The sequence below is a fragment of the Branchiostoma lanceolatum genome, chromosome 1 (genome assembly GCF_035083965.1).
Source record: "Branchiostoma lanceolatum isolate klBraLanc5 chromosome 1, klBraLanc5.hap2, whole genome shotgun sequence".
Lineage (NCBI taxonomy): Eukaryota > Metazoa > Chordata > Leptocardii > Amphioxiformes > Branchiostomatidae > Branchiostoma > Branchiostoma lanceolatum.
The window spans coordinates 41,275,440-41,285,917 of NC_089722.1; the positions used below are offsets into that span (position 1 = coordinate 41,275,440).

At 38.6% G+C, this 10,478-nt stretch overlaps 1 protein-coding gene across 1 annotated transcript; it reads right to left on the minus strand.

Annotated features, from left to right (window-relative positions):
- Positions 1-259: 259 nt before the first annotated feature.
- Positions 260-10,172, minus strand: LOC136443564 (leucine-rich repeat-containing protein 70-like). The gene is made up of 4 exons (XM_066440850.1): positions 9,797-10,172; positions 8,864-8,938; positions 1,391-1,536; positions 260-334 (listed from the first exon to the last, which is right to left on the minus strand). Exons 1-4 carry the CDS (start codon positions 10,170-10,172, stop codon positions 260-262), a joined length of 672 nt encoding a protein of 223 aa, XP_066296947.1.
- Positions 10,173-10,478: the final 306 nt, after the last annotated feature.

Sequence of the window (10,478 nt, forward strand, 5' to 3'; positions counted from 1 at the left end):
ATCCATTTTATATAGTTTCAAATATATTGTTTCAGATGCATTGTTTTAGGCTGCAATTAGCCCCTACAACTTACAAATAAACTCTCAGCTATATGATATATTTTACTTTTACTAGTATGTACTTTTGATTTTTATACAATACAGTTTTTACTTGGAATTGTAAGATCTGATAAAAGCATTAAAAATCTAAATTAGAAAATAGCCATTATAAGGTAGATTAATATAGATTGGTCAGCCAGTTTAGATGCCATGGCCCATGCTATTTAAGATCATGGTTTTCGTAGATGTGTTGCTCTTCATCAACAGCATCTGGCTTCTTAGAAGGCATGAGCACCTTAACGGGATTGGGGAGTGTAGGAAGCTCATGCTTAATGGTTTTGTTTTTGTTGGCTGTTGGAAGTGCCGGGCCTTGATTTTTAGTAATTTGCATCAGACCTGCGTCTAAAGCAGCCGTCTCGTTGGAGTGAATACGATGTCTACCACCCAACGATTCTTCAAGGGTAGTCTGAGTCTTGCCCTGCCCTGTATTATCATTGCCATTAGTTACCATAGCTACTGTGGCGTGTGTGTTGGATTCAGTGATGGCCTGGGACTGACCCTGCCCTGTCTGATTATGTTGGGTGTCCGGATCGCCAAACTGGTGATCAAGATCACTAGTCACTACAGTAGCCGTATTGTTTCTGTTGCTCAAACTTTCTGTCAAATCGGCATTTTTGTCTTCAAAACCTGTGGCTGAACATGCACTTTCAGATGTTTGGTGACGGCTCTGTGGTTTCTCCGTGTCATTATAGAGAAGATTTGACTGTAAGGTAGCTAGAATTCTGTCATCGAAAACAGTTTTGGGATCTTGGCCTAACGGAGAATTCCTGGTCCTCCTCTTGCACCAGATTGTGAGAATGATGGCACCAATCAGGACAACACCAGCTATTGGGCCACAGACAGAGCCAATGAGAACAGGTAGGGGGAAACTGGGAGCAGATCCATGGGAACTGTAGTTTTCTTGTTTCTTTTGATCGAAACTCAGTGTTGTGAATTTGGTGCCTGAAGGGCGTGCTGTTGAGCCAACATTTGTTTTGAAATACCAGTGATAGCCTGAAATGTGGTCAGTGGCGCAATTGTAAGAGCTGTTCTTACTCTCGAATTGGCCATCAACAGGCACATTAGATATTTTCCTTAGATTGGCAGGAAGTGAGGTTACTGTTGTCACTGTAGACGTTGTTGTCAGTGTACAGTTTAGGTCTTTAGGGTTGATATCTGTAAGCTTTTGTCCAGAGAACATGGCAGGCTGGGAGCATACTATATGGTTTTCAAATGAACGAGATCCATTCATCTTTAGCCACACGGGAAACATCCTACAGTCACACTGCCAAGGATTTTTGTTAATCTGTACGAAAGGAATAGATGCCAATATGCTGTACGCTGGCAGGGCAAGGAAAGATATCTGGTTTGACTCCAGATGCAGCCTCTCGAGTTGTGGTAAATTTGAGAATGTTCTTGCCGGAATCTCAGTTATGTTGTTAGAGTTTAGGTGCAGCTCTTTAAAGTTTGGTAGATTTGAGAATGTGCTAGGATAAATCTTGCTTATCTGGTTTTGTTCCAGCCACAAACGTTCGAGCCGATGTAGGCTTAGAAATGCTCTTGGCCGAAGTTCGACTATCCTGTTTCTGCACAGGTAGAGAGCCTCTAGCTGGGGTAGGTTTGAAAATGCCCCAGACTGGATGTCAGTTATATGGTTAGAATTTAGGCTCAAATGAGTGAGCTTTGGTAGAATTGTGAATGTAAGATGTTGAATGCTAATTATTCTGTTATGGTTTAGGGCCAACCTTTCGAGTTTTGGTAGATTTGAAAATACACCAGGCTGAATGTTAGTTATGTGATTCTCGAATATGTTCAACACTGTAAGCTTTGTTAGATTTGAAAATGCGCCAGGCTGAATTTCAGTCATTGGGTTGCGGTATATGTTCAATACTTCCAGTTTCCTATACCTTGTGAGTGCTGACTGATTTAAGGACGTAATCTGATTATCTGAAAATACCAAGTGACAGACGGATGCTGGCAGGTTCTGAGGGATGCTGGTGAGGCCCATCTCGCTGCACATACAGTATAGGGATGGTGAAAAACTGCAGTTCACCGTGCAGTCAGCCTCTAGCATGTTGGGCTCTTTCAAGATGATGAGTAGGAAAATAAGTATGTGTGGCAGCTTTCGTCCCATGTTGTCCTGCCGACAAAAAGAATATTTACATCTAAGCAGTAGGCCCTAGAATGAATATTGTTAACCTATTTATGCTGTGCTGAAAAATTCCGCACACAGTTATGGCAATAACCTACCGTATCAATAATCAAAATACATTTTGATGATGTAGTTATTCAACTTAATATATTTGTAAAGCGTCTAATGTTTTTCCATGAATACGTTTTGTGTATAAATATATTTGTAATTGGGTAAAATGTGTAAAATATGTATTGAAAACAGATCAACTGTATGTCTTAAATTCAAACCACAGGGAAGGACAACCCTGCACAGAAACCCAGGAAAGACACCCCTGCACAAAGGTCCTAGGGAAGAACCGTAGCACAGAAAATACAGGGGGGGGGGTGAAACACCGTGTCAAAAAAGTCTCAGGAAGCACACCCTAGCCACAAAAGCCACCGGGAATGGCCCTGGTGACAATATGTAACTAGAGAGCACATCCTGGCCAAAAAAGCAATGGGAATGGCCCCTGTAACAACATGTAACTGTATATTTGTGAAATTACAAAGGTGATGTTGCGCTATTTACTAATGTATATTCAAAAAAGATGTTTAAAAAGATACATCATGCCAAATGGCCTCCACCTGCATCTACTAAATGTCTTCTTAAGGTTACCTACACCTCAGAATGAGTGATGTGCCAATACTGTCTACAGAACAGTCTTACCTTTCAAGTCTGTCCTAACTTGTTCCCCAGTCTAGTCAGAAACGTCTCCGTTCGGTAATCTCTGGGCAAAAAGTCGTGAAGGATTTTTAGTCCTCTTGCTTTTGCTGTGCGTGTTGGATACGTGCTTCAGCAGCTAAGCAGTAACAGGGTGTGGCAAACAGTTTTAGCTTAGTCTTATGTATACGTTTATCTTAATTGTCTGAACTTAGATCTTTGAATATTGATACTTAAGCATGTTGTTTACCCCAGGACCGGTTTTTCTCATAAATCTGTAGTTTATACATCTCAAGCCTTTAATGTGTGGAGATTAACGAAAAAATAGTAATGACATCAATCATAAATTTTTGAAATGACTTCTAATTGTTTTCTTTCAAATCAGAATGTTTTCAATTGTCCTGAATGTCAGGTTGGAAAGTTTCATATAAACATGTCTACCTCCTGTGTGCAGTTGACTCACCTTCCCTTTGCATAAACATCAGCATGCATACCCTAATCATGGCTTATACCATGAGCTTTTTGAGAGAACCAAGGAAGTTTAATTGTTGAAGTAAATAAGAAAGATAACTAAACCTAATCAAGTTATCATTAAGAATATTACTCACAATTTATTTTGTATTATCAAATGTTCCAACGTAAAATTCACTGTGTGCCCAAATATTTCCAAAACACAATCAGAAGTCGCGCTTTGTTTCAGAGGTGGTAATTTGTTCCAGCTAAACAGAGCTTGAGTCGGCTGTTCCATTCAGCCATTGTTTTCACTCATTACAGCAATTCTGTTACAGAGGCTCAAAATGCATGTTTCCTGCAGCGCTTTGTTTCTTTGTTTCTAGTGCCAGAGCCCCTAACTCTATATGATCTATATTATAACAATGGAGTAGATGCTGTCTCTTGTAGATACGTAACAGACAAATTCCACGGCTTCAGTTTACCACGGGAGCACTAACCTTCTTATTATGCAGGAGGCATTTCAATCGTATCCCTGTGGGCTTGAAAGCTGACACGCAGTTGTCTATTTTCTTTCGATCTCTCCAATTGATTTGGTGTCTGGAGATCAGGGATGGTTTTTCTTATTTGAAAGGATTCGGTGCTCAGATTGCATTGTCCAGCTCACCTTCACCCTAGAAGTATTGTGTCATTGCTGTCTACAAAATAAGTCTTACCTTTGACGTTCGTCCAAACTTCTCCTCCAGTTCAGTCGGGGATCCCTTCCGTTGGTAATCTCTGGTTGAGAAAATCGAGAGGAATTTGTTGTCCTATTTTGCTGCTGTGCTCGTTGGATACGTGCTTCAGCAGCTGAGTTGTAACAGGGTGTGGCAAAGTTTATATACGCATATCTTAATTGTCTGAATGTATATATTTGAATATTGATACTTTCTTGTTTACTCTTGGACCTGTTTTACTTCAGACTCTGTAATACTTTTCAAACCTTTAACATGGTGAGATTACGTTGGAATTTTTTTTACCCCGTATTGACTTCAAATATACATTTTTTTATCAGAAGGTTTTAGTAGATGCAACGTTGGATGGTTTCACATGGACGTTTCTACCACCTATTATAGAAAATGTTATTTTCATACACTACGGCATACATACCCTAATCACCTGACTGGGCGAGACCATGAGTTGTTTGGGAGAACCAAAGGGGTTAGGTTATGGAATTAAGATTCTTGATTTTAATGTCCATCATGTAACCTGAATTGCCTTATATCAACCAGCCATAAATGTGCTCTCATTGTTACCGTATCGAATGTGAACATATGTAGTTGAACCTTTTAAATAAATATGTGAAAATCAGAAATCAAGAAAAACATGCTCTTTTCCATGGATCCAGTAGGGGTTTTGTGTAACAGGTAAACACAATCATATCTCTTATTAGATTCCAGACACTGTCTTCACCCAGCTATGGTTTGAAGTATGATTCTGAATGTTAACCGTATGTAATATAGTATGGTATAGTATAGAATATGTACGTTATTACAGAAATCTAGTCAGTTGTCAACACGTGTGGATTGTATTTATTGACAGAAAGAAATGTTTCATCTGTTACAAGACTTAAACATGTGAAAACGTAAACAGGATCAGCTTCCAAGTACAGTCTAGTTAGTACCAAATTCACTTACAATTATCATGCATGTTTCTTGACACAATCAATCCGCATTCATAGCATCGTTGTGCAATAAGAATGAGTCAATTGAAATAAAAAGTAAAGCAGTTTTTATCATAGCAGGGTCTAACTTTCCGGAATGAGTTGAAACAAGGCATAAGGGTAATGACAAATATATTTTTAGTTTAGAATGTCTCAATTAGTTTTCAAAATACCAGTTTTAAAGCTGTCCGTTTTTGCATTATTTCAAAGATTCGTTTTTTTACAGTATATCAATGTATTCAAGTTTCAATGGAAACTTCAAGCCGTTACCACACGTTCCCACACTAAATATGTGCAAGTGTACTAGATAATGAAACCTTAAAGCTAATACAAACCCCTTTTTGCATGCATGGAAAGCTACATGATTGTGTTATACAACTTACAGCCTGTGTAAATATTAGCTCTATCCGCTCTCACGTAAACACAACGGTTTTACTTAATCTCGCCTTCACCAATATCATATCATAAGCCTAGAGAAATCAACATCATCACCGGCAACAACACTTTTCATCTTATCCTTTGCTTTCATAACTTGATGAGCCAGCTTAAAGATAACATCGACATCGCTCATTGCTGCGAATAGTTCTACTAATAAACATGTCATATATGTAACGAAAAGAGCACTTAATACTACAATATAAATAGATGATAACTAATACGTGTTTACTAAGATCATGGATGAATGCCTCAAATTGTGTGCCATATACATCATTCATACATCTGGTCTGCAAAGGCGTCATTTAACAACCTATTGTAATGATCTGTCTTCACAATTCAAAATTCTTCGAAATCACATGTATTGACAGTATATTAATGTCTTCCTGTTTCAAGGGAAACTTATCAATTCAAAAGTACTTTCCAAACCATGCATATGTAAGAAGATTTACTTGATAATGAATCATTGAAGCTAACACAAGTAACTTTTTGCATTCAAGGAAAGCTACATGATTGTTTGATACAGTTTACAGTCTGTGACAATATAAGGTCTATCTCTTCTCACATAAAAACAAAGGATTTGGTCAGTCTTTCCTTCACCAATATCATATCATAAGCCTAGAGCTACGAAGAATAATCATCATCACTGGTAATACTTAACATGTATTAGCCTTTGCTTTCATTACCTCATGATCTTGTTTGACGATAACATCGGCCGAATGTAAAGAGCTCGCAATTCAGCTCATGGCTGCAAATAGTTCTAGCGATAAACTTGTCATATATGTAACGAAAAGAGCAATTAATGCTGCATAGATAATTAGTCATACATGTTTACTAAGATCCTTGATGAATGAATCACATTGTTTGTCAAATACATCATTAATGCATCTACTCTGCAAACGTGTCAATCATCAAGTTATTGATATCGTAGGAATGTGTCTTCACACTTCGAAATTCAGTCTGAGCTTCTATAACACCTTTAATCACTTGACTGCTACATGTATAATGCTATAATTCATACCGTTACTTTTTATAATGCAATAAGCAGTTTACTACTGTTAAACTAGAACTTTGAATCATATTTTTATTTCAAAAAACTATAATGTACATACCCAGAATGCTATAATGATAGCAGAACTTGACCATTTAAAGATTTCACCAAAGATGCACTGCAAAAGTACATTAACATTGTCTCCTGTAGGGTAGTAAAGATTCCTAGAAGTTGCTTTACATTATATACTGTTCTGCAATTAAGTTATCATATTTAAACACCATACTACATTCAAAATATTTTACTTTTTCTGGTAAGATGTACATTTGTAAGTAGTATGTAAATTTGTAAGTAGTAAGAACATTTGATCTATAATGATGCAATAGTGTCTTTAATGCAATCACATTAAGATGTGATAACACCACATCCAGGAATGAAATGATGGAATATTCTGAATCTGATTTAATAAGCCTGTATATGACATAAATGACATAGATGGTATTTTAGGTCATGATAGTCTAGTTGTGTAGTTGTTCATTTTAAGAGGTCTTTAAATTCATTTTATTGCGTTTTATGGCCATTTTCGGACCAGAAAATGACTATATATATTCAACAAATGTATATTTACCGATAAGGCTCCCAAATGACCTAAATTTGGTATGATTGTGTCTAGGACGTATGTCCGCCAGTAATTTTTGAAAACTCGATATTAAAATGATTGTTTTGTAATTTTGAGCTGTTTTTAAAGGAAACATGTTTTATATTGAGGTTCCTGTGCCCTGGTGTTAAAACCAAATGACTTGAAATTTAGTATGGATGTGCATTCGATATAGATGCATGTGCACAGTACTCTCTGGCATGCGTCACTTAAAACAGGTTTATTTTTGTATTTTGGACTATTTTGAAACTTCTATTTCATGGTATACATAAATCATGACCTCCGTCGGTCGATATTGACCGTGGTAAATATGTCAATCCTATAAAGTAAAATGATCGGCTCTAAGGTACATATCATCTAACCATCCAACAATTCAGATGGAGCCTAAGACTGACTTTGTCCAATCAGAGTTGGCCACTGGCTATTGCAGCATCTTTGGTGCTTGTGTTGAATTTAATGACGTTCTTTGTCTTGCCCTGCCCTGCCCTGTCAAAACATTTTTCAATTTTTTTTACACAGGATTAGACCATAGAAGGGTAGACTTGGTAGTGTATATTAGAAATCTACCATCCAACAATTTATCAGTGGTAGCCTGAGTCTAATCATTTCTATATTTACTTAGCACAGCCCTCCTTGGTTAATACAAGGGGCTAGGTTCTGAGGCAGCCGGCTCTGTGTTGTATATTAGGGTTCTACCATCCAACGAGTGATCAGTATAAGACTGGCCCTGTCCTGTTTGATCATTCTTACATTTGTACAAAGGATTAGGCTTTTCCAACAGTTGATCATTGGTAGTCTGGCCCTGCCCTGTCTGATCATGACCAATAGACATTTCTGTAGATGATGTTTCCGTTTGTGGTGTTTTCACATCTAAATACATAGGATTTGGCTGTAAAGCAGCTAGCAGTGCATTACGTGATGGATTCATAACATCCAAAGATTGAATGGTGGCCTGGGTCTGGCCCTGCCCTGTCTGATCAGTGTCATTGGCTTTTGCATTTACAGTAGCTATGGTCTTTGTTTTGCATTCATGTATGGCCTGAGGCTGATTTTGCCTTCTCTGATAATGTTGGGTGTTCAAATTTTCATACTGGTGATCATTATCAGTCGTCACCACAGTAGCTGAGGCATGTGTGTGTGATTTTGGTATGAACTGAGACTGGCTCTGACCTGTCTGATCATGCTTGGTGTCCATATCTTCATACTGGTGATCGTGATCACTGGTCACTACAACAGCTGTTACAGCGGTGTTTGTGTTTCTCAAAAGTTCAGTCAAAGGAACATTTGCATCTTTAAGACTTTTTGCAGGACCTTTACATGTTTGGTACTGGTTCTTTGGGGTTTCTGAATCACCGTAAAGAGGATTTGGCTTTAGAGCAGCTAGCTTCATCTTAGTTCGATGATTTCTATCGCCCAAACCAACTTTAGGACCTTGGCCTGAAGGTGGATTCCTGGTCCTCCTCTTGCACCAGATTGTCAGAATGGTGATACCAATAAGGACAATGCCAGCTACTGGACCGCAGACAGAGGCAATGACAACAGATTGGGGGAAACTATAAGAAGATTTAGGGGAACTGGTTTCTGGTTTACTTGGACCAAAAGGCAGTGTGGTGAATGTGGCGCCTACAGGGCGTGCTGTAAAGATAGCATTTCGTTTGAAGCACCAGTTATAGCGAGAAGTATGGTTAGTGGTGCCATTGTAGTAGCTGTTAGAACTTTCGAATTGGCTATCATCAACAGGCACGGTTGATATTTTACTTGGATTGGCAGGCAGTGTGGTTGGTGGTGGCACTGTAGGAGTTGTAGGCACGGTTGATATTTTACTTGGATTAGCAGGCAGCGTGGTTGATGGTGCCATTGTAGGGGTTGTTACCACTATACAGACCAAGTCTGTAGGGTCGATATCTTTAAGCCTTTGCCCAGAGAACATGGCAGGCTGGAAACATGTTATTTGGTCTTCAAACGAACTAGACCCATTCATCTTTAGCCTGAAAGGAGCCATCCTACAGTCACACTGCCAGGGGTTATCGCCAAGATAAACAACAGGAATAGATGCAAACAAATCATAAGTGGACGGGGGCAGGACAGCTATCCGGTTTGACATCAGGTGCAGCCATTCGAGCTGTGGTAAATTTGAAAATGCTCTTGCCTGAATCTCAGTTATGTTGTTGCTTTGCAGGTACAGACATTTGAGCTGGGGTAGGTTTGACAGCGTGTTAGGAGCAATCTTAGTTATCTGGTTAGATAGCAGCTTCAAAGATTCGAGCTTCGATAGATTGGAGAATGCACCAGGCTGAATATTAGTTATGCTGTTGAATTGCAGGTACAATTCTGTGAGCTTTGGTAGATTTTCAAATGCTCCAGACTGAATGTTTGTTATTTGACTGGAGTATAGGTTCAGCTTGGTAAGCCTCGGTAGATCGGAAAATACACTAGACTGAATGCTAGATATTTGATTTAAGTATAGCATTAACTCTGTGAGCATTGGTAGGTCTGAAAATGCACCGGGCTGAATGCTATATATTTGGTTGGATATAAGGCACAAATCTGTAAGCCTTGGTAGATTTGAGAATGTTCTAGGCTGAATGACAGTTATTCTGTTGGACCTTAGATCCCACAATCTGAGATTTGTTAGATTTGAAACTACACCAGGCTGAATGTTAGTTATTTGATTGTTCTGTAGGCACAACACTGTTAGCTTCGGCAGATTTGAAAATACACCAGGCTGAATATTAGTTATTCGGTTAAACTGTAGGTACAATTTTTTTAGCTTTAGTAGATTTGAAAATGTACCAGGCTGAATATTGATTATTTGATTGTAATTAAGGTACAACTCTGTGATATCTGGTACATTTGTGAACGTACCAGTCTGAATATTAACTATTTGATTGGAGTTTAGGTACAATTCTTTCAGACCCCTGTACCCTGTGAACTCTGACTTACTTAAAGATGTAATATTGTTATTATACAGCTTCAGGACAGAGATGGATGCTGGCAGGTCCTGAGGGATGCGGGTGAGACCCATCTTGGCGCATCTGCAAAATGAGGCTGATGCACATGTACTCCTGCAGTCAGCCTCTGGCATGTTGGGCTCCTTCAGGATGAGGAGGAGGAAGATAAACATATGTCGTAGTTTTCTTCCCATGATGTCCTGCCAAGAAAGTCAGTACATGTAAGTAACAGAAACTGGATTGAGATTTAACCAATTCACCCTCAAAAACTCATCTTGGACATCTTGAGTAATACAATTTCAAGACGGTAAGCGAATATGGAATGAATATTCATGGCTTAAAACTAGGCTTTGAAAAGTAATTTCATTCCTACCAGAAGC

Excerpts from the sequence above, each read along its gene's own strand:
- LOC136443564 (XM_066440850.1), bottom strand. The coding sequence starts at position 10,172 with ATGGGTCTCACCCGCATCCCTCAGGACCTGCCAGCATCCATCTCTGTC. Across the intron at positions 1,537-8,863 it reads TGATGATAGCCAATTCGAAA|AGCTGCACCTAAACTCTAAC; the intron begins GTTCTAACAGCT and ends CAAACTTTAAAG. Across the intron at positions 335-1,390 it reads TATTGGCATCTATTCCTTTC|GTGCTCATGCCTTCTAAGAA; the intron begins GTACAGATTAAC and ends AATCCCGTTAAG.